Source organism: Eurosta solidaginis, chromosome 2, assembly GCF_040869045.1.
Source record: "Eurosta solidaginis isolate ZX-2024a chromosome 2, ASM4086904v1, whole genome shotgun sequence".
NCBI classification, from domain to species: domain Eukaryota; kingdom Metazoa; phylum Arthropoda; class Insecta; order Diptera; family Tephritidae; genus Eurosta; species Eurosta solidaginis.
In genome coordinates this window covers 1,305,199-1,331,117 of record NC_090320.1, presented here as the reverse complement: position 1 = coordinate 1,331,117, position 25,919 = coordinate 1,305,199, and the positions used below count along the sequence as shown (strand labels likewise).

Sequence of the window (25,919 nt, the reverse complement as noted above, 5' to 3'; positions counted from 1 at the left end):
TGTTTAAAAAGTTTTCAATCTTTTTGTTTACAAAATTTATTTATTATTTTATAGGGGGATTTAATTTTTTCCCTCAAAGAAATTAAATTCGTGCAGAACTTTCGTAATGCGAAATAAATCCAAATAAAAAACACGCAAAATATTAAAAACTTTATACAAAATTATATAAAATTGTTTTTGAATTGAAAAGACGAATTTGTGTTGTACAACACTCTTTAATACCTTCAACTCATGTACTTTTAATTTTCGTGAATAATAGTACTAAATTGCGGTACCAGATTTTACAATCCGTGTTGAATAAAAAATGGTAAACGTTGAACAAGTTTTGATTTTAGTGACTGATACCGAGTTTTCGGTCTTTTTTTATCAGTCGGTCAGAAATTGACAGTAGCAAGACAAATTAAAAATCAGGGGGCCTACTCTGTATTGCGATGCGAAAGCAAAAATACGCGAAATCGCAAAATCGGTACTCTGTATCTTGACATTCGCATGCATATTTTGACTTTCGCATTCACATTTTGCCCATTCGCAATTTTTCTCCCTTTTCGCATTGCCGGCACTCTGTATTGCGAAAGCGAATGTCAAACAGCATTCATTTTCGCATTTTTCTTGCTACAAGTAATAGGCATTCGCCTTGTACAAATATGTAAGTATTAATTGATGATTTTATAAATTGATATCTTTATATTCATTGTACATTCTTTTTAAAATATATAGGACAACTCAAAAAACAAAACAAACACAAAAGCAACAATTCGAACTCCTAGCGGACTTCATGGCAATACACCCAGATTTGGCCAAAGGGTTACTTAAAACACCCAACGCGAAAACAATGGCCAATAATTTGTGGAAACAAGTAACTCGCCAACTAAATGCAGCTGGACCACCGATGCGTGATATCACCGGCTGGAAAGGTTGGGTGATATATGTGCACTTTTAATTCTATAATGGGATTGATAAAATTTATAGGTTTGGGCTGACTACAAAGTCCATTTGAAGGCCAAAATGCGTCGCAATAAAACCAATATTGCTGGTACGGGGGGCGGCCCATCTGTTTACTCCGAACTCACGCCATTGGAACAGCAAGCTAGCGATTTGCTGTCGATGGACCAAGCAGTCGACGGGTTAGCTGGCACGCGGGAGTTTGGTGCGCGGCAGGCTATGACGGAAGTACCAAGTGAAATTTTGGAACCTGCTTTTAATAACGACAGCGATTCGGTTGAAATGAGTGAAGAGGAGAACGAGCAACCTTTCTTGCTACAACAACAACAGGAACCTTGCTGCAGCCGATCGGTACTTACTCCAGCAAGAAGCAGAGTCTATTGGAAAGGCAAGTAGACAACCAAATTGAATACCAAAGCAACTCAGTAAAAGTGCTAAATGAGATTAATGACAATTTGAAAAACATTGCCAGAACGATGAGAATTACATTAAAAATAAAAAATAAAAAGTTAAAGTTCGCCAAAGAACAATTTGTCCATAAACAAAGAATGGACCGTGAAAATTTAAGAATCAAATTAAACAAATTAGAAATTAAAAAACAAATGTTGGATGTGGAGTTACAGACCAACAAAGCAATATCCAGAAAGTAGTAACAGATACACAAAATTTTTTTTTTAAAGATATGTAGACACATAATTTATGTACTACAAGTGGCTTAGTTTTTGTAATGAAATTTCCTTTTTATTTTCTATTTATTTACGTATGTACCTGCACATACACATTGCATTACCGAAGTATAGTTTGGTGCACTTTTCAGTATGTATGTTATTTAGATACAATTAGTATTAATTTTTATATATATACACACTTTGTAACCCTTACTTAAATAAAAGACTGAAATCGTGAATTTAAATAATAGTGAATTATATTTAGTAGTTTAAGTTGTAGGCCTTAGCAGCCGTAAAAATACATAAATAGTATTAGTTTTTATATATATACACAATTTGTAACCCTTACTTAAATAAAAGACTGAAAACTTGAATTTAAATAATACTGAATTATATTTAGTAGTTTAAGTTGTAGGCCTTAGCAGCCGTAAAAATACATAAATAAATAACGTTAAATTTAAACCACTTTTTTATAAAGCATTTCTATTGGAAATCATGTCATTTCTTATTTGGTCTCTGATACAACTAGCAATATTTCCCATTCTATAATTTTCCACGTTTTCTGCATTTATTACGTTCACTTCTTCCGGTTCAATTTCTGAACTGGGAAGATTTTCAACCTTGAACATTATACAAATATTGTGCAGGGCACAACAAACATTTAGTATTTGCACCACTTTTGCTGGAGCATAATGCAATTCTCTTGAGGCCAAAAGGCAGCGAAATCGACCTTTCAAAACACCAAAAACTCTCTCAATGAGAGACCTTCCCTTTGAATGTTTTTGATTGAAAAAATTCTCGTCAGAATCCTCCGCAGAATTCCTGTATGGGGTAAGAAGCCATGGTTCCAACGGATATCCTGAGTCACCTGCAGATAACAAAAACATAAAGGTCTTTTTAGATGAATAACATTCAATACCATTTATTACATGTATATATATTATGTTATATATTACATAAGTAACTATGTTAATACGTGTATGCTACCATTACATTAAATCGATATATTAAAAAGCTTACCGAGAATTCGTTGGCCAGTATCTCCATTTTCATAGGCAGTCCTTAAATATTCGCGCTCAGCGGACAAGTTCCATATGTGCGAATCATGCGATGCACCTCCAAATTTACCATTGACCGCTCTTATTTGCATTTTGTGATCACATATCTAAAATAGAACAAAACATGTAGGCACAATAAAAGTAATCTTATTTAATCGAAATACACTTACGATCATTGCATTTATGCTGTGCTTAAGCTTTCGGTTAAAAAATAGATGTTCGTCTTTTGATGGCCTTATCATTTGAATGTGCGTTCCGTCTACAGCTCCGATCACACCCGGAATTCCGCATTTAGCATAAAACCTACGGTTGGCATCCTGTTTTTCGCGATTGCTCATTGAAAAAGTAATATGCTTTGGACACAATATAGTTTCAATTTCACTGCAAACTTCCAAAATACAACTCGAAACGGTTTGCTGTGCTAATCCCGCGTGACGGTCTTGGCCAATCAAGTGTTGGTATGCACCCTGACCAAGAAACTTCAACGTTGTAGAAACTTTTATTATTTCAGGAACTGCCGTTGCTCTACGTGGGGTTTTCAACTCACTTTTAATGCTATTTAGCACATACAAAAATGCTTCTTTATTAAGCCGAAAATTCTGCACAAAACTAATTAATAGAACATAAAGCAATAGTATATGTATGAGTAATTTTGTAACGTTTAAATTACCTTTGATCGCTGAGACTCATAATGTTGGAGTTGTCCCTTATAATCCTCCTATCAATTCTTTCTTCATTTAAATCGTCCCATAATGCTACAGAATCCATTTTTTAATTTGTTGAACAAAAATTAATCTTTAGCCGAAATTGTAATCGCCTTGTTTGTTTTGTTCTCTTTCTTTGACTTTGGTCAGTGATGCATACTCAAGCAAAAAATTAGCGAAAAATAAAAAAGCGACACTGTTAGCAATGCGATAGCGCTACAGAGTTCCAATTACCTTTCGCATCGCAATTTATTTTCGCATCGCACTGCCTTTCGCATCGCAATACAGAGTAGGCCCCCAGATTTTAGTAGGCAATACTTTAGGAGCACCTTAATAATATATTCGTATAAATTGTTTTTTTATATATTATATTAATAGGGGTATCCTAATAAATAAAAAAAGTATTCCAATATTTATAAATATGTACTTTTCTTGTAGGTTAATCACAAGGTCATAGCTATGACAATATACTTTCTCAGACAACGTCGAATCTTAATTTTTGAACAAAAAAAATGACGATTTTTTTTAAATTTATTTAACTTTAAACAAACAAATTTGGGTGTAGCTTAGAGAAAAAAAAAAAAAAAAACTAATCGATGTTCTAAATATATTGAGAGCAGTAATAATGTATCTAAATTTATATTTAAAAGAAGGCCTGTACATACCGTACAGAATATTGAATAAATAAATACTTAATTAACCACGTATGTTATTATTTTGTAAATTTATGTGTTTGAAAGCTGACAAAAGCTTTATTATTTAGCACTAGTATTAATCTATAAAGTTTTTCGCGAGGAAGTATCAGTATTATTTTGTACTATACAAAACAGCAAACATAACTAACTATATAGCACCAAGTATTCGCCAAATATTAGATATTCATACATATGTATGTATATAAATAAGTGAAAAATGCAATTAGTCTAGGATGAATCCGGGTTGGGTCGCTAAGTACCATGCCGCTATAGCCAGTTCTGATCTCTTTATATGGGTTGAAGTGATCCCTTTTGTTGAAGCATGTCCTATGGAGGGCCCAATTGTATCTGTTTATTCCTGAACGCGTATTGTTGGACAGATCCTTTTTTCACTCCCGTTCACATTCTCATGTATGCTGTTCCACACGTCCTCTACAGGCCCTGTTGACAAGTCTTCTTTGTTAGCCTATGGGTACATAAATTTCCATTTAAACAATCCCAATTGTGCCTAAGAGGGGTTATAGGGGATCAATTATGCCCCAATATAGACAAAAGAGATCAACCGTAGAACACTCTCTCTCTAGTCTCACAATTTTTACAGGTTATTTTTGAAAGATGCAAAAGTCCACTTACGAAAATATTAGATAAAGGTAATTTTAGTAGGCTAAAAACACATAATCCATTTTTAAAGTTTTACGCACGAGAACAAGCATTAGTCTTAACATAGTGCACACTAAAAAGAAAATTAGCTCTCCTATGGGCGCTTTCAACAAACACAGCTTTTGATCAGTCTATGTATGATAACTTTCTGAATGTACCGTTGTGTATTTCTGATTTACTCAACGGTTGACATTTTAAGTCAAATTACTGAACAAACCTTTTTTCGCTACATTCACTCAACATGTTTATCCGGCTCTCTGGCAGTTCCTTGGCATTTTAAACTGTTGGTTATGAATACAATTTTTCCCTTAATATTATGGTAGTAAAGCGTAAAAAGAAGTCATTTTCCTTAAAATTTAATAAGAATTATCTCATTTGGCAGTTGGATCAACCCACCGCTCATAAAGCAAAATTTCTATCACTCAACCTACGGAAACATGTTTGCAACGTATCAACAAAAATTGTGTTCGCTGAAATCGGCTAATGTTATCGAAAACAGAGTTTTTTTTTACTTCTACTCCCAAAACAATAAACAATATTATCTTCATTATTGACGAACATCGATTTAAGCGGTTTTTATCGATTTAGATCAGTGTATGTAACTTCACTAGAACTTTTACTCCAATAAGTGGATTTCTGCAATTTTAAACATATTGGTCGTTATTTCAACTAACTCATATTCCGGTTTTGATTTTTTATAATTTTTTAAAATGGCATAAGACCATTTAGTAATTAAAAATTATTATTTTGCCTTATAAATTAAACATTTTTATTTGCCTAGTACAATTCATAATAACTGGAATCTCTTGAACAAACGCAGTGATCGTAAAACTTTCAATATCTCTCTTATAATTCTCTTGAAATAATTTTAAAATTTTAAAAACTTCGAATATCTCAATCAAGGTGACAAGTAAAATTATGCGGTTAACTTTAACTTTCGTACCACTTTCATATAATATCTCTGAGACAAATTATTTCTAAGGCCCTACAAGAAAAAGTTCAAAAAATTAATAAAGGTATCTTGATTTCCCTTGTGTTTCGAGAACTTTATTATCAATATTTTATTTTATTATTTCTCATTTATCTATATGTGGAAAAACAGCCCAAATCAATTTATAAAAAAATTTTCTTTAAAAAAAGCCACAGATGTTACATAATTTGATTTACAAGTTGGCAGGCCAAATATTTCAGACCTTAAAACTTAAAATTTGTGGTTTGCTTATATTCATATATGTGTTCATACATTACAAACATTCATACATGTATATATGTATTTTGATATCATTATTTTATCGGAATTCTCGTAAGTCTCAACATTAAGATAAAAATCCGCCTGCTACATATTGTTGATCGCCTATTCAGTTGGGTACAAACATCCAATTCTTACAAATTGCAGAAAAGCGAAAGAGAAATGAAGACCACAACAACTAAAAACTAATCAGACAAATGTGAGCTCGGCGATGCTTCAAAAAACCTAACTACAAAGCTGAGTGGACACACAACAAAGAGAAATATGACGATATAAAGAGCACTTAAAAGAAAACAAAAATAATAAAAAAGCTCATCACCCTGCCTGACTCACTTTTCATAGATCATGAACGCACCACTCTGAAGTTTTTGTTGTTTGTGCATACATATGACTGAATATACCCTATTAGTCATTTCTGTTCCCCGAATATTCGAGTTGAAAACTTAAAGTGCCGTTATGGCGCCCAATAAAGCTGCAGATATTGGTGTTTTATGTAACCGTATCGGTAACCTTATAACAGCTGATTCGACCAATGCAATCGATTATTGGTGCCGCTAAGGTCGTAACCATGGTTCAATTATGTAGAGGTTGGCTCATCTCATCAGCTGATTTTATTTATGTCATTGCATGGTCGAAGGGATTGTCAAAAGGAGATGGCAAACTCAAAATGAAACCAACACATTGGCAACATTTTACTTACACATACAAAAACTGCTAAGTTTTATATTTCCATTCCATACCATTCGCACCAACACCAATACACAGATTTTGACAATTTGAACAGACATATTTTGTTGCTTTACAGATGAGCCAACCTGTATATAGTTGAACCATGGGTCGTAACCGTATCGTAGCCAACCAATTGGTTTTTGGTTTACCGTCGTAACGATAAACAGCTGATTACATTAGGGATACGACATACGGCACCAATGACTCCCGCTTAATGCAAGCGATTTTATTTAAACGACTTTTTTTTGTCGTATGTACTTATGATATTTCTGTTTACACACGATAATCTCAGACTAGTTGTGTGAGTTGCGACATTTTCTATGCGTTGCGTTTTTTAACGATTTCGAATATGTTTACCTATTTACATATATTTATACATAAGGGTGGTCATTATAACTCAAACAATTTTTTTTTAGTCTCACCATTTCTAACGGTCATAACAAGGTCAGGAATATCAGACATATATTTGGATACGATTAAGGGGCGTTTCAATGCGGTCAAACTTAAGACTTCTCAATGGAGACTCAAAAAACTCAAATTTGAGTTTTTGTTTTCTTATAACAAAAATCGAAAGTGTGGTAGCCGATATTATGTATAAATTTTGGTCCTGATTGGTACCGGTTCAGAGGTTCATATTCAAATACATCGCACCTCTTATCGTAAACAAATGTAATTCAAAACTGAACTTGTTAGAAAACCCAAAGTTTTATATTTTCTGATTCATTTTGCTTCGTCTCCAAACCAAATTTGAAAATGAATGACGGAAAATTGTAAAAGTATAAATACATATTATAATTTTTCAAAGGCAGCTATAACCCCTGTGTGGGTATTTTTGAGTATTTTATAAATGTCAACATAATCTCGTCAGTTGGTGATGTTGTTGTGTCCTAAATCTAGAAATAATGAGTTGAATCAGTTTACAATAAAACGTGCGATATATTGACTCTTCATAGCGTAATCTGAACTGTGCACACGCCCTAACCGTTTTCAATGGGGAGCAAAATTTATTTGATATTGTTAACTCTTATTATTTGTATTTATGTGATATTGTTAACTAAGATCTTTGCGCGGCACTCCTAAACCATCTCCAGTCGGAATCTAAATATATATTGATATTCCTGACTTTGGTTTTACCGTTTGTGGGGGTAAGGCTGAAAAGTATCGTTTATTTGAAAAAATAAGGACCACCTCATAATGTGCATAGTATACGTCCATTCATACATTCACAATTATACTATATATTAATGTATCTCCGAGCATTGTTTTCTATTAAATGAAAAACATATGTTCATATGAGGTGATCTTCATTCTATCGTTCCTGTGTCACTGGTAAAAAAGTTAAATTTTTTTTGTTATAAACAAAAAAATATATTAATAATATTGTTCATTTTTCGTTGAGTAGAACGCTTAATAAAATTTGGATTCAAGGGCGCAACTTTATTTGATAGGGTCAAGTTTATAAGAAGCCTGCTACGTTGAAAATATATTAATTTGTAAAGTAAATTTACCACATGATTGGATATGGTCCTCAATTGTGGCTGCTGTAACTTAATTCGGCAAAGTCCGATACTGGCAACTTCTGGTGCAGACCGGCAGCGCGAACCATTTTTTTACCCTCCGAACCTTAGCCACATCTTACGGCAGGCATTTCTTATCACAGGTAAATTCAAAGCCCTTTAACCAGCTGAGACAAATCTTAGAATCGCTGGTATCCTTTTCAGTATGTGATAGCAACTAAATAAATTTAAATTACTCAAGCTAAGTCAACGAATCATAACTCAAGCACCTGAATTGCCGTCCGTATCCCTGGAAAATATTTTTTATATAAATCCACTACCCTCCATATTCGTGTTCTCTTTTTACGATTTTGACGTTAAAATAAAGAATAACCAAAACAAAATATATTGAATGTATGCGTTTGTTTGTTTGTATGTCGCCCTGCCGCTACCTTGTATGATTCCGTCATCATGTCGACAAAAGCAGAAACAGTGATGTGTACATGCAAATTAAGGGGGAAGAGGGGTGTTGACTCATGCCCAGCACTAAAATACCTTGTCACAAGATCGACAACAATACTTTTAACAACAATCTTTCATTTATTTCTGTTGCCCGGTTACTTTGTGGCCGAATATTATTGATTGAAAGTGATTCCACACCAGTACCCTAAAGTTGGTTATAGAAATGTAGACAAGGTAATTAAGTAATTATGATGAATAGTGTTGTTGAGCAAATAAAAGCGATCGCTTGAATTAACTAGATCAAGCACGATCGCAAACGTCAATTTCGATCAACAGGCAGGCAGTAGACATAGTAAGTGTGCACACGACACAATGTTCCCTTTCTTTGATACACTTAATATATATACAAAGGTATAGTATGTTTAACGTCATTAAAATAATCAAAAAATTTGCTTGTATTTCAATTCTGGTTGCCTGCTATTTATTCGAGAATCGCTATCGATTTTACACGGAAATCGAGAGTGAATTTTAAGAGCTCACATGGGTAGGGTTGAATGTACGCCAAATAGAACAATGAACTGATCAACCAAATTTTGCGCCGTGAACGCTGCACTTACTCGTATGATCGCATCTACAGCATGAATTGTCATATCATTTAAAAAGTCAGTTTCTTCTGCTGACTTTGTACTCATATAAGGAATATGTTACAATGTTTTTTTGACGGCCAATTAAAGGTCATAGCCATCGGAAAACTATGTCATGTTCAAAGTCAAAATGTGATGTTTCGATGAATTGGTTTCAATTTTTTTGCTATGAGATCGAAAAAGGATTGCAAATACTACTATAAAGAAGAGAAAATGTTACGATGGAGCTGACGCATCGCACTAAAAGTACACTCGTTTTTATACAGAAAATATGGCGCTTGCTGGTTAGGGAGGAAATAGTCTAGCGAAGTATTCGACTGCTTAGTAAATGAAAGAAAAATCGTACGAGTAATGTTCCAAGCAGGCGTTCAGCAATGAGGAGGCCCTTGCGACGCATTGCCGAAATTTTTGAGTTGCTCGAAACAATCAACACGATCGCTACAACATAGCAGCACATATACAAGCAATAATATTTTTGTTGGCTGCTGAACAAAGTACTGGTGTTATTTAATGGCCCACTTTTGAACAGAGACAGAAAATAATTTTTATTTTGATATTTTTTAAATTAAAAATTTAACTTTTTTTGTTTTAATATTATCGATGCACTTTTGCATAGCATGAGATACTGCACCAACCAGGCAAAATAGTAAAACGATATAGAGGCAATTAATCGAAGTAAACCGATTTTTTTATTTCAATGAAAAAATTTAAGATTTTTTTGCCTGCCATGTAAAATTTTTGTATGTCACTTAGAAAGTTAAACCTCTAGGTCAACGACTTTATTCTTTATTATAATATAACCATATAAGCCGATGGGCATGGCAGCCAGTGCTTCACACAGTATAGTTACTTGAATACTTGTTTCTCTATTAATAAAAATAAAAATAATTAAAAAAAAAAGTATATTTCCTAAACTTGATTCTTTCTCGATCAAGTTTGACGTCTAGGCTGTACAGAATACAACTGATTGGTTGTTCAAGCAAATTATTTTGAAGATATGGAGACACAAGCAAGCAAATTTACTTCTTTGGTCTTCCAAAATGTAGGTAAATGTTTTCGAAATTTCAAGTTGGAACATTTATAATGCAATGTGCATAAGTATATTTTTAAATAAATGCTATAAATTTAGCTTTACATTTTTTCGAAGACCTAACTTCAAGCCGGATAAAACCAATGGTATAAACTTGCAGAAAAAAAGTATACCATTAAAATTAAGAAAAAGGTGATTCAAGCCCACATTTTTAATTTTTGAAATAAATTGGTTAAGTGAAAGAAAAATTACTTAAGGTCCATTATTGAAATGTAAAAGCCAATGTTCAGAAAATAACTTTATTTTGCCGTATAGTTATGATTTCCATGCCTGCCATATAAAAATTTTGATTATTATTCCTTTCTTACGAATTCGATTGGTTAGAAAATGAACACATATATGTACAAAATTTATTTTTTAATTATAATTTGTGGCCAAATTTCAATCGCGAAACTAATTCCAGTGTATAAATAAAATAGGCTGGATTAAACTTCCATTGGGCTTCACTTTCAAAATATTATTCCTTAGTAAGCAGAAAGTGAAACTTAGCTTTTTCCCCTTTTTCACAAAAAGCATTATTGTTATGATCCCTGTTTTCAACGGTCGCACCAACTTTTATTGTTTGTTTGGTTGTAAGTTAGTATTACGGGGGATCAGTTGATTTCGTTGAAATATAACGAAGCCTTCACAGTGGAACGAAAGAAAACAATTGAAGCATAAAATCCTAGTTGTACTTGCCATACCATATCCATTTAAAACAGCTGATCCAAACAAACTTCTGGAAATCAATGCAGTCGATTATTGGGTACAGGTTGGTAACACGGTGGCCCTAGTCATAGTCATACCATAGCCAACTAATTGGTTTTGGGGTTTTCCTCACATTCTCAACTAGTATGTACATAAATATTTGAGCTAATAAATTTATTCACTTTTTATATATTAAATTTTTGGTTTAGGACACCTTTTGAGTACGTGACTTATTATTTGTGCAATTTGTTAGATTTTTTGAATTTTTTTTAATAAAGTTATTAAAAGAAAAAAATACCTTGATATCCATGCTTGTTACAAAATTGTTCTTGTACAGTGTAATATGAAGCTTCTTCGTGTAATATCTTAGCTTCTACATATGGCGAAGGTTGTTTGAATGGACGGTTGATGGAATTACTGTCCAAATTAAAAATAATATTGACTACATATCTTATGCATAGCTCAGCTAAATTTTATAATATTTACATACTTAAGTAAGCATATTTTTACACTGTTCCTTAAAACGGTTGGTAGAATGCCGCCAATCAAAACTCCCTAACAGCGCTCCCATTATAGCCGCTGTAGCGAAGCACACACGCACGAGACCTGCTTCTCTTCTGCGATTTGTTCAATGACCCCAAAAAAACCACCTTGCGTCGATCTCTTTGCTCTTTGTTGTTATATTCATTATATATAAATGTATGTGTGGGCATATATAAATGCGCCCTCGTTAGGTATCGTAAGTATAGCACTAAGTGCATTGAACTTCTTTGCTGACCCGTTGGAAGTCAATGAACTTTTCTAAAATCATGTTTTTATTTTGTAACGAATGCGATCAAGTCGGCGCACAACCAAAGAACAAAAAGCAAGAAATATGAAAAGGTACAAAAAAAGAGTGAGCACAGTAAAGCGTTTACTACACAAGAAGGGCGATGCATTTGTGTTTTCGATATGTCTCGTAAATTTCTTGCCTGATGTCACAACGGTTGAAATGCAACTTTCTCTAGTCATCTAGAATTAAGTTACTTTCCGGAATTCTATAAAATAGCCTTGTTTGTTTTAACATGTACACATATATATGTATGTACAACTGCATTTGCTACTAAATAAAATAACTAAAAAAAATTTTTAAGTTAAACGGTTTTATTGAAACCATACTTACATGCAGTAATAATAATACGAAAACCTAGAAAATAATTAGGTAGGTCCTAGGTACTAGTCATCACACTCCTTATCAATCTATGGCGTTGATCAGACAATTAAATAAAAACGTTGGGCGCGTGAAATTTCTAAAAATGTGACTGACTAAGGTTCAGTTAGTTTTACTTATGACTATCAGTAGAAATATGACGCGTCCAACGCTTTTATTTAATTGTCTGATCAACGCCATAGATTGATAAGGAGTGTGTTGACTAGTACCTAGGACCTACCTAATTATTTTCTAGCTTTTCGTATTATTATTACTTCATGTAAGTATTGTTTTCAATAAAACCGTTTAACTGAAACAATTTTTTAAAATTATTTTATTTTCAAGTTTTTATTCTTTATTTAATTGCCTATTATTTCTCATTCTATTTAGTTCATTATGTGACTCATTATTACAAGGACTCTTTCCTGACAATTTGTTACAACCTAAGTCCTCAACACATAATCCTTCCACAGACTTTACTCGACTCTGCGCCACGTATGCTTGTCCCTCCTCCAACTCCAAAATATTTTGATGTCACTTCTACCGGACTGTATGCAATATTTGTTCCAAATATGAGCCAAATCGGGCATCATAGGTCGCTTTCTATTCATGTATGTATTATGTGTTCCAAATATGGACCAAATCAAATCGGACCACAAATACGATTTTTGTGAATATCTCGATCCTTGCGCCACCTAGCGGCGATTTTTTTTGATAGGTCGCTTTCTATTCTTGTATGTATTATGTTTTCCAGGCATGAACCAAGTCGGACCACAAATACGATTTTTGTGAATATCTCAATCCTTGTGCCACCTAGCGGCGATTTTTTCAAAAGTCGCTTTTTATTCTTGCATGTATTATGTGATCCAAATATGAGCCAAATCGGACCACAAATGCGAAGTTTGCGAATATCTCGATCCATGCGCCACCTAGCGGCGATTGTTTTTCACAGGTCGATTTCTATTCTTGATTGTATTAGGTGTTCCAAATATGAGCCAAATTGGACCCCAAATGCGAATTTTGCGAATATCTCGATCCTTGCGCCACCTAGCGGCGATTTTTTTCTTATTATTGCATTGTCATCGGGTTCTGAACTATATTCCAAGTTTCAAGCTTGTAGCTTATCGGGAAGTTACTTAAATTTCAATTACAAGATTCGTTCACAACGGCCGTGCAGCCGTGCATGTGGCCATGCGGCCTGTCAACTCAAGCTAAATAAAACCGTTTAAAAAACGCTTGTCGACAATTGCGCATATCCCAATAAAACATTTCGCAGCACTGCCCCCGCAAATGTCAAAACAATGAAGCTACATACATTACTTACATTTCTTTTGTTTACATTTCGTTTTTAAATTAGGGGTGGTAAAGCATTAAAAAAGTCGGTAAAAACTACATAACAAACTTGGGAGTACTGATTTTATAAACACCTATTTAATAACTGTGGATAAAGTTGTGCACTTAGCAGTTAATACAAAGTTTAAATACACGGTATATGCACGTAATAAAAAAGCACGTCTAATAGTTAACTGTTAGTTAGCTTTTTTAGCGATTGATAATTTTCATATGTATGGTAAATTTACAAAACTGTGTTATAAGGGGTATAAGGCGAAAAATAATGAACGGATTTCGGAACAAATGGCGCCATAAAATTTACTTAAATTTGATACAGCTTAGAAATGAATTAGATAACGATTAAGTAGGACTACTTGATAAAATCTTCGTCTTGTATGCAGATGAAGATATGGCAATTAAAATTACTATTTCGATAGCTAGAGGAACAGATACAATTGCAAAAACAGTAAAGTTTAAGTTTCATTTAAATCTCACAACGCGTAATATTGCAAAGGCTGTGCAGTATACATATCTTTTACTTACTTACTTTTCCTATTTTGAAAAGTTTTCAATGTTCTGTTATCTTGGGTTTACTGTAAAAAGTATTTGCTGGGCTGAGAATACTAGTTCTAAGGGCGCTCGGTAATAATACCCAAAAAGAGTGCATGCAGTTGGTGCTAGCGTATAAAATTGTTGTCATCGTCCGCTAAGTTTATGAAATCTTGTTTACAAAATATGAACCCTGATACAAACTATTTACAGTAAAACTTAGCGTGGACCAATTTAAATATGCGTTGACATTTTTTGAAAACGTATGGGAAATTGGAATACGAACTAAACTTTTGTATCTTATGAGTACAAACATTAATTGTAAAGCTATTTTTATGTTTATTTATGAATTTGTTTATCATATACATACATATGTATGTACATACAATATATACATAAATACCTAATTGCTTGCTTATCAAATGGACACTAAGCTTATACTCGCTAGAATTAAAGTTTTACACAGAAAATTTATTTAATGGCGGCTAACCAATGTTTTTTTATTTGTTTATAACAAAAACTTATAAACTTTTACCTACCAGCATAACAGCAATGACTGACTGATGCGCGCACGAATTACAGAGATATTTACACAAATAATACAAAGAAAAGATACAACACGCACTTTCTCTCATTCAACGAAGCACCGAAAAATGATTTGATGTTTTACAAATTAATGCCACTACGAAATCATAATATAAGACAATTCAGTACATTTGACTTGAATTATTTTGGTGGGTTTTTATGTGTTAAACATTGCGACGATTTCCACAAAAATGGAGCCCGTAAAACGTGAACTTTATAACGGTTCTTTAAATTTTTGACACTGACATACGGCGCACAGAAGTCAACAGCAACGCCATTTAAACATGTTTTTGATGCGTTGATTTAATTTTAGTACGCATTCGAAAGAAAGTAGGTCATATAGTTTTTTTTTTTGGGAAGTGATCGCTCGCATGATTACTCAAATGCATACATATATGTATGTAAGTATATATAGCTACTATAAACAAGTAAATATGTATACAGTTGATTATTATTTTTTTTTAATTTTAAAGCTTTTGTCGTTTCTTTACGCACTTTTTGAAGCACGTAGAGACCTTTGAATATTGTTTTGTTGTTTATTTGCTTCACTTTCGATTTTCTGCATTTAACAGGAAATCTGGTGGTTTTTTGTACTCAATTGCATAGGCGCCCAGCATTAAAGTGGACGCGAAGCTTTATCTTTTTACCTCACTCGACGAATTTGCCTTCTGAGTTTTGTTGCGATTATACATAAGTACCCGTGATACACATATGTATGTATGTTAATGTTGTTTGAGAAACATAGGAAATAGCTTTGATATGTGAGGGGCAGATAATGTGGTAAACATTATTGCAGGCACTGAAGTTTAGACATTTTGAACTTGTATACCTTTAGATAAATTTCCTATGGTATAAGCATATCAGGAGCAAGTAACCAAAGCATAATATTTGTTGAATTTGTCGTGGTCTTCCTAAAAAAAGCTCCATCCATACACAAAGCAGCCGTTTCACTTTCCTCCGTTATAAAGAACTACACATTGGTCGATTACTGCTCACGTCGGCAATTCTTATGGTTAAGCCGCCATAGCTGTTTACTTAGAGGTACAATAATACCCAATTACACTACCTTCATTGCAAATGACTAGAAACGACCTGCCTGTTTTTATACCCAGTCGGTCAAAACTCACAGAATATATTAGTTTTGTCCACCTAACGATTGCTTGTAACGGCGTAAGCTATTCCAGATAAGTATAGACTTCTAAAAATGAGCATGGGGGAAAAAGAAACTGAATTACCCATAGCTGAAATCGGTTGGTCCATTTTTATATACAAGATTTTTAAGACAATTTTAAATAATCTCAGATGAATATAATAGGCTATATCTTTGCGAATATTAACCCAACGGCAATGCTCATTAAACTCCAAAAATGTTATTATAACAGAAAATTCAAAACATTTGGAAATGGGCGTGGCACCAACCCCCTCTTCAGGACTAATTACCCGAAGGAGATTCGACTTACATACAAAAAATAAAATTTCTAGTAAACGTGGAGAAAATCTTTTGATGAACACCCCAACTCTTGATAACACCTAGTGTAAAAAAATGCAAATTAATGAACTTTGCGGAGCTCTCAGCTGAGTATATAATCTTCGGTTACACCTGAACTTAGACACCCTTTCTTGTTTATTTATTTCTTTATACGTTTTTAAGTACTTAACAAATAAAAAAGTACTATTCTTGCGATTTCAATATTTTAGCTACTCCCTTAATTGATGGTATTCCTGGGGTCTAGGTGAACTAACGCTACCGCCTCATTTGCCATAGAGCTAAGACGGCACTGGTGTATATGTAGGTATGTGTGATCTCATGCAAATGGCTGATAAGGCATGTTATTGTTTCCAACCATTTATATATGTTTGACCTTCAACAAGTATGCTTTTACGTACATATGTTTATACGTGTATGTATGCACATGAGTATGACATGACTGCGTCACGTTAACGAGTTGAGGACCGTGTTTTGGTATACAACAACAATTTTTCTTGAACGAATGTTGAATGGCATTAAAATAAATGTTTTGTTGTGATTACGTTTACGCTTTTAGTTTTTTAACTTTAATATTTTTCTTTTCCCTCTGTCATTGGTTACTTGCCTTCATGTTTGCGTTAACACCTAGCCAATTCAAGCCTCTTATACATACATATGTACATATATACATAATCGTGCGATATGTACAAAAGTATGTGCTTATTTAAATTTTTGTTTATTTATTTTTGGTTTACTGTACACTGAATGTTGTTGTTATGGGTTGATTATTGTCTGCTTCCGCACTTTCCGAGGTGCTTTAAATGTATTTATTGTAGATTCATACGTAAGAAATTGAAAAAATATTCAAATATACAATTTCAATACGAAAATATACGAAGTAGCTGTTGAATGATTTCTGTTTGCCGGGTTGAAATAGTACAAAAAACTAATCAGATTTCCTTAGTCGCGTCCGCTGTGCCGAACTGTGGTGGTGGTGGTGTTTGTATGAGAGCAACAAAACATAGCGAACTAGAAATAACAGTTCAGCGAAGTTGTCATTGCTTTGTGTTCTAGGTAAGGCTAGCTGGACTATATGCAGATGGCTTAAAGAATATTTTTGTAGAATATACGTAGTACTAGTGCTAGGCGAGTTGGCTTGATTGCTTAGAATTTCATTATTTCATACGCTGCCTATTCTAGTTAAGACGCTTCACTAGGTGCAAACAGTAATATTAGCTTTTGTGCTGCTGCTGCTATTAGATCTAGGAGACAAATTTAGGCTTGTAGCTGTTCTATGAGACACAGGCAAACAGCAAAAGGTAGCACACGACATTTTTAAAAATGCGCTTCTTTTAAAAAATAAATATTAATAAAAAAAAGCAAGTCTGACACAACTCATAACCTCATCGCACTTAAAATTTTCAATGTTTTATTTTTAGTTGGGAACCTTGAAAAACCTTAAACAATTACCTTAAAGCAAGGCTAATATATCGCATGGTTTATTTGTTAATACTCCATACTAACAAGACATGCAGTCAACCAAGCGCATGCCTCACCAACCAACGATTTGCACCAACCGACAAACAGACAAACCCAAAATTATTTAATACATGCGATTCACAAAGCAAAAACTATGCCTCAGATGCAGATATTTTATTTGAGTTTAAGCCCTGCAACTTAATACCAGTTGCACAAATAGTCATGTCGTCAAGCGCCCCCAGAAGTCAACCCACGAAACTCATGCTGGTAGGCCTTTTGACGTAAATTTGCTTAACAACAAAATGCTGACCGCAAACACAAATTACAGCGGCATATTGACTGATCGGCCATAAAGTTACCTACCAATGTTCAAGTATATGTATGTTAACCTATAGTATGCCAAGTTCATATGCACAAACATACACACATACACACTTGAAAACATTGTGTCGATGAATGATTTCTTTAAGGTCAACCAGCTACAATGTAGACTTCAACTGTGTCTGGTTTAAGTTAATTTGTTTCAATATTTTATTGTTATTATTTTTTTACTAAGCGCCAAGTAATTACCGTTTAGAGGCGCAAATTAAAGCATTCAATTTAATTTTAAAAGCCAGGCAAAGTAAGCGAACAAAACTAAATTGCAAAAGGAATTGTATATTTATGTTTTGTTATTTTTGCTTACTACTTCCTTTTTTATAGGTGTACGTATGTTTATGAACTTATCTACATTTATATATATTTTCTTTCGTAAAGTTCTATGCCCCTTAAATAGTCTTGAAGATACGATATTTTTGTTGTTTTCGCATCACTGTTATATTTTGACCTTGAAACGTTGAAATCAATGCTCTCCAAGTAGTACGTTTTGTTTGCTGTTATTATAGTCGTATGCGTCTTAATGAGCTTCACAAAACGCTAACAAAAGTACAGCATTGTGCGAGTTAACCCTTCTAAAAAAGCGTGGGAACTGTTTGGCTTCGACTGAAAACATACTTTTTTTGTTGGATTCGTAGGCAAAAATGTGATACAATAAGGACCTCTAGAAAATAAACTATTTGTAAACCTCAAGCTTTAAGCCGGTGGCAAAAATTAAGGGTCAGATTATGTATTACGCCGTATTATGTATTACACTCACATTCATCACAATACATCAAACATTTCGCAAAGCTACTTAAGTTAACTATCACTTACTGAAAATTGCACGAATTTATGAAGGAATAGTTGAAATTTTAATATAAGAATTGTCAGTCACTACTAGCCAAGATATTGGTGTAACTTTGTACGTTTAACTTTAATTGAAGTTAATTAGTGGCGTATTATATAAAACAAAATGGACGGATTGGTTTTATGTATATATGTACTAGCAGACCCGGCAGACATTGTTCTGCCCTAAATTTGGTTTATCTGCATACATTTTAATAAGCTTTTTCCGTCTAACTCTGCCCTACCCCCCTTTTCACTTTTTTTTAATCCTTTTATTCACTCCTCTCTCCGTCTTTTTAGCTTCATCTCCATCTTCGTCTCACTCTATCTCTTTCTCAGTCTCCTTTCCTCTTTTCTCTTCTCTCAAGTTTTTCTCATTCTTCTTCATCCCTTATTGTCAGTTCCAGAGGGTGGTATGTATTTTGCTCCAGTCCCATTCCGAGTCCCAGTCCCACTCCGAGTTTCAGTCCCAGTCCTAGTCCTTATCCCAGTCCCAGTCCGTCTCTGGTCTACTTCCCGGAAAAAAGCATCGCAAATACTAATATAGGCAAATTTTTATACCAAATTTCAGGCAAATCGAATAGGACGTACGTAAATAGGTATGTGGGTATTATTAATTCATGTCTTTGTTTCGGCTTCGCATTTATGTATATCAGTTTTGCCAGGTTGCTGCGAATAAATTGAATATCACAATGAAAATTACTTTAAAGCTCTCAGCAACAGCTTTCATTTGATATCCATATTACACACACATTCTAGGGGTATCCGCGTCCAGGGTTCACTCTGTACTAAAGCACACATCAACAGCTTCCATTTGATACCCATATAGTACAAACACATCCCAGGATTACACAGGTCCACGTTTTGATCTCAAGACCCTAGCCAGAACGGGATAAAAAGTATCCCATGTTCGTCTACTAGTTCTAAGCTACCTCTCTACCAATTTTCAGCCAAATCGGTTAATACGTTTTTGAGTTATAAATAGTGTAACTAACACCACTTTCTTTTATATATACATATTACTTTGATACCCATAATATATGTCTATAAACCTTCTGAGGTTACCCTCCTCCCAAACCGATATCTCCCAAACCAACTAAGGTAACAAAATTAAAACTACCTTGCATTAATATCCTCGTCAATGTCTATCGTTTGATATCCATATCGTATGAACACATTATAGAGTTATCCTGCTCCACATTTTTGTCGATATCTCAAAAACCTTTCTAAATCTTTGCAGTTTTTTTAGCTTATACCCATGTCGAGCCAAAATCTATGCTCAAGATTTCATCTCAATCGACTCAGCCGTTCTCGAGCTTTGCGGTCCAGAAAAAAACGGCTTTCAAAATATATATTAGTACAGAATATAGATTATTATTACTACACCAAAAAAATGTGCATTTCCAAAAATTGTAGAAAACCTCAACACAAATTTGGGTGTTTAAATATAAAAAATTACATGGGTTAAAGAGCTTATCAGCAGTCTTAAGTACAGCCAAGAACATATTGAAGACGATTGCAAAAAAAATTAAATTTAATTTACCAAATTATAAAACTAAGGCCCACTTACAGAACGGCAAGATATTTTTTTAATTCATAGTTAAAATGAGATGAGCCTAAGAAAACCCTAAGGTTTCTATGTGACAGATTTAAAAAAAAAAAATCGTTAATATATTGCATTAAGCTTTATTATATCCTAACGTGAGCGCATGAAACCCTTCAACACACTATTTTTCGAAGAATTCTTTCCCATGTGAAATTTAAAGCCTAAGAAAAGGTACCATCTGGTAAAATAGTAAACTTTAAATATGGTTTTTTAAGTTAGTCATTGTATTATAGATTTCTATAGAATGACCAGAATCTATTATCAAAAAAGCACAACAAAACTATAACTGATATTCTATAAGAACAGAAGAATATTCTTTTCATTTACTTCTCATAATTTCTAGTTTCTTGCCAATTGCTGTTTGTAGATATGCATATAATGAGTAACATACTCATACATATCTCTATTTAGTTCTGTTGAAATATGAAAAAAGTTCAATGTACTATTTTAATATTTCCATCATTGTACTCTTATTATTATTTCTGCTTGCCTATTCAAACTATCCCTCATGATTCCGCATTTCGATCATTATATAATTGTGAAGGTTCGAAAAAGTGGGCGGGTAACAGACTTGACAAAGCGTTTGTTGATAATGAATTAAAGCAAACTAGAAATAGTTCTGCTTCTTCTCGATAACCTTGCGCTGTGACAGGAAACATTTGAGTTTAATGAACTGCTTGAAATGCGGAAAAAAATAATACACTATAAAAAATTTGTAATAATTTTTAAACGGAATATAAAATATTTGCGGTATTACTTCTCTCTATGTCGATACCATAATGTAGGAAGTTTTCCATTTTCAAGTCAAAAGTCTTCTATAGCCAACCACAAAATATATGTGGGAAAAATTGTTTAGGCTTGTATATAGTTTCTAAACCTAAATCCATGTGTAGTACATAAATATGTATACATATTTGCATGGAAAATTAAAAACTGAAATTTTTATAAAAAAGAAGTTTTTTTTAAAAACTTTCCCCGCAGAAAATATTCATTTTCTTTGCTAAAGCCATGGCTAAACCGAAAGGAAGGCTCTTGTAGAAATGTTGTCTAGTAAAAGTGAAACATATTCTACGCTTTCTACAGATTGCAGAGTGAGAAAACCGAAATATTAATCGAATATTTCGTTTTGTTGCAACTTGTTGTTAAAAAATGAAATTTCGTAATAACACCCATTATTAAGTGCATAAAGTTCTTTAAGCATTAAAATCAATCAAATAAAAATATATTCTAACATTAGGTGCATTCTAAATATTTTTTGTAAATTCGCATCTTATTTGACCTTCAATGCAAAAAAGTTTGTTAAGCACTTCCCTGTGAACTACATTCTTGAAGTTTGTGGTTTTTAAAATAATAACCAAAAACTATGGCAAATTGATAAATGGAGTTAAAATTTCTTTCTGTGCATCCGTTGCTTTTCCATCACGACCAACCTCAAATAAAACTACAGAAGCTGTTTAAATTAAAAAAAATCAATTTCCATAACTTTATCACTATACAAATAAACATACATACTTTCATATATGTACATACATTCACTTATTATGTACATACCTATGTATGTATATTCGTAAAGTTCATCATCTACTTCATATTTATATCACTTTCGATTTTAGAAAATCAAGGAAGTATTATACATCAACTTGAACAGGCGTTCATCGTCCAATAGTAGGGCCAATGAAAAAGCCCTGCCATGTGATCGTAGTCACTGGGGGTTTGCTTTCATTTCCATTAAGCAATGTCAGCATTTATCTGCATTGCCGGCAACTACTTGGCACGTCAGTAGCGTGGAACTGATTAAATCGTTGTTTTGTTGTTGTTATACTCGAAAAGGCACGTTTTGGTTTTTTGTGTCGGCATACGTACAAAACGCTTAGCAACAATCGTCTTGTAGTTGTTATACAAATAATGTATACCTTCATACAAACTGCTATACATATATTCATGTATATATGTATGAATGAATTAGTATGAGTGTAGTGGCGAGGGCAACAAAATCGCCACATTTAATTATCATTCGTTTTGTGGTTCGTTCAATTTTGTGCGTATTGTTGTTGGCGAGACTTTATTGTTGACCTAGTTTTCGGTTTCAAGTAACCGATCCCGTTTTAAGCTGCTTCTGAGCGCCCAAAAATGTGTTTATCGTTTGACGGTTTAGTTGAGATTGAAGTTTTCGACGAATTAAGATCTTGTTTAAGATCCAAAAAGTTTTTTTAAAGTACTTTAATGACTTATTGTAGTAAAAGTGCAGCGATCGCATTAAAAAAAGGTTGTCTAAAGCATTAGAGCCTATTCGGCGATATTCTTTGCAGAACTGTACCATTTAATGCAGTACTACCTCTCGCTGAATACCCAATCAATGGTATCAACTGTCACTTTTGCAAGGCGGTGGCAATTGCCATCATTGCATTACTTCGCAACTCATTGTCAACCCGTTTTATGGCAGACATTTCTTCGACGATTGGTTCCGCTAATTTTTGTCAACACACATAAGTAGAAAAATGAAATTTGAAGCAGAAGGCTGACCTAAAACTGCTTGTAAAATGATCACACAAAAATTTTTATTAAATATGTAGTGCCTTTCATTTATCTCTTTCCATAAAATATTTTTCGAGTTAATTTTTAGTTTACCTACATATATTTAATTCAATCTCATTTCTACAGTTGCTGACATTCAATTAATATAATTAAAGCTTTTACGATTACTTGAAGCGCCAGTCACACATCCCTTCACAAATACAACGAAACTTGAGCTTATGGCTTTATGCGAAGAATTAATTTTAAGCAAGAAAGATATTGCAGACGAAAAAAGTAAAGCAGTGCATTTTCTGTTTTATACATATAAGCATACCTATATATGTATACATAAATGTGGTATCGTACAATAACCGCTTATGTCGACATAGCGGAATTTTATAAGATAAAAGGCGACTGTTGAAAATAGAAATGAATTGTAATCTAAAGTAATCAATTGAGTAATAGATTAATGAACTATCGATAAACTGTGAATGATCTGTCGATAATCTACTTTCATATACATAATTTCCCATCTACATATGCTTTTTTACTTTATTTCCTTCTTCTTCAATAAACCAGCGATAAATGAACACGTTATTGTAACTAATCTATAAAATACTGCGTTTTATTCCTCAATTTTAACAGCGACCGCCCGGAAAAAGCGACATCAAATATTTAGAAACAAGTTTTTTCAATTAGAAAAATGTCTTTCTAAGCGAAGTTGGCTCTCGGCAGTGATTTGACGAGCACTGGAAGCGTATTTCTGCTATGAGCAGGTTCTCAGCGGAAATGCCTTTCCCCTGCAGCTTTCGTTCGGAGTCAGCATAAAACATCTAGGTCCCGTCCCGCCAATTTGTGGAAAAATTTTAAAAGAAGCCCGTCTCATATTGAAAGAGGACCTTGGCCTACATCTACGCTATGAATTTATTTGTTTTTTAACAAGGGTGTTTTTCCAGACTTGCAACATTACGTACTCTTACTTTATATTTATATTTGAATTAGCAACTTTAAATTGAATTCGCGTGTAACAAAAATTTAAGACTTGAGCGTTTATTACACATAAGCACAGATGTGTATATTTTTTATACATCATCGAAATTTGGTTATAAGGATTTCATACATTCGGTCCATTGATTGACCAACACTCACGCGACTTTTCTTTATTTTTCATTCACAGACACCAGCACAGCGTTGAGCAATGTGAGCGTATCGATACCATCAGCCGTTAAGCGTGGCGATAATGCCATCTTAATCTGCAATTACAACCTGGCGAATGACAATCTATATACCGTTAAATGGTATCGTGGACGGAGAGAGTTTTATCGCTATACACCAAAAGAAAATCCATCGTTAAAGATATTTCCGGCGAGTAGCGGATATACAGTTGATGTGAGTAAGAATAACAAGTAAGGAAGGCTAAGTTCGGGTGTAACCGAACATTACATACTCAGTTGAGAGCTATGGAGACAAAATAAGGAAAATCACCATGTAGGAAAATGAACCTAGGGTAACCCTGGAATGTGATTGTATGACATGTGTATCAAATGGAAGGTATTAAAGAGTATTTTAAGAGAGAGTAGGCCATAGTTCTATGGATGGACGCCATTTAGGGATATCGCCATAAAGGTGGACCAGGGCTGACTCTAGAATGTGTTTGTACGATATGGGTATCAAATGAAAGGTGATAATGAGTATTTTAAAAGGGAATGGGCTTTAGTTCTATAGGTGAACACCTTTTCGAGAAACCCCATAAAGGTGGACCAGGGGTGACTCTAGAATATGTTTGTACGATATGGGTATCAAATGAAAGCTGTTAATGAGTATTTTGAAAAGGAGTGATCCTTAGTTCCCTAGGTGGACGCCGTTTCGAGATATCGCCATAAAGGTGGACCAGGGGTGTCTCTAGTTGTACGATATGGGAATCAAATGAAAGGTGTTACTGAGCGTTTTAAGAGGGAGTGGGCATTAGGTCTATAGGTGGACGCCTTTTCGAAATGTCGCCATTAGGGTGGGCCAGGGGTGACTCTAGAATGTGTTTGTACGATATGGGTATCAAACGAAAGGTGTTACTGAGCATTTTAAGAGGGAGTGGGCATTAGGTCCATAGGTGGACGCCTTTTCGAGATATCGGCATTAGGGTGGGCCAGGGGTGACTCTGGAATGTGTTTGTACGATATGGGTATCAAATGAAAAGTGGTAATGAGTATTTTAAAAGGGAGTAATCCTTAGTTCTATAGGTGGACGCCTTTTCGAGATATCGCCATAAAGGTGGACCAAGGGTGACTCTAGAATGTTTGTACGATATGGGTATCAAACGAAAGGTGTTACTGAGCATTTTAAGAGGGAGTGGGCACTAGGTCTATAGGTGGACGCCTTTTCGAGATATCGCCATTAGGGTGGGCCAGGGGTGACTCTAGAATGTTTGTACGATATGGGTATCAAACGAAAGGTGTTACTGAGCATTTTAAGAGAAAGTGGGCATTAGGTCCATAGGTGGGCGCCTTTTCGAGATATCGCCATTAGGGTGGGCCAGGGTGACTCTAGAATGTGTTTGTACGATAAGGGTATCAAATGAAAGGTGGTAATGAGTATTTTAAAAGGGAGTAATCCTCAGTTCTATAGGTGGACGCCTTTTCGAGATATCGCCATAAAGGTTGACCAAGGGTGACTCTAGAATGTGTCACATAATTTTATTAAGGTGGCAATGCCGTAATGCCCACCATGTTGACACGTACTTCTTCATTTTGGACAGTCATAAAAGAGAGTGAGAAACGAGTAGTCGCAGAGTAACAACGTTGTCTTTTTGTAATGTTCTTAATAATAAAACTGTAATTGAAATCCTGACTGAATAAAATATTATATTATTAACTTTGAATTAAAATAATTTCTGACAATTTTCATAAGTGAGAT

At 34.0% G+C, this 25,919-nt stretch overlaps 2 protein-coding genes across 9 annotated transcripts in view; one reads left to right on the top strand and one right to left on the bottom strand.

The window, feature by feature from the left end:
* LOC137239097 (uncharacterized) overlaps positions 1-25,919 on the top strand; it is a 306,266-nt gene that overhangs the window by 247,432 nt on the left and 32,915 nt on the right. For all 8 annotated transcript variants that reach the window (XM_067764016.1, XM_067764013.1, XM_067764010.1 and 5 more), the window contains one exon: positions 24,187-24,398. In XM_067764016.1, the coding sequence (XP_067620117.1) occupies positions 24,187-24,398 (212 nt within the window). The remainder of the gene's footprint in view (positions 1-24,186; positions 24,399-25,919) is intronic.
* Positions 2,081-3,624, bottom strand: LOC137239041 (putative nuclease HARBI1). The gene is made up of 4 exons (XM_067763966.1): positions 3,339-3,624; positions 2,839-3,277; positions 2,631-2,775; positions 2,081-2,478 (listed from the first exon to the last, which is right to left on the bottom strand). Exons 1-4 carry the CDS (start codon positions 3,434-3,436, stop codon positions 2,081-2,083), a joined length of 1,080 nt encoding a protein of 359 aa, XP_067620067.1. The 5' UTR covers positions 3,437-3,624.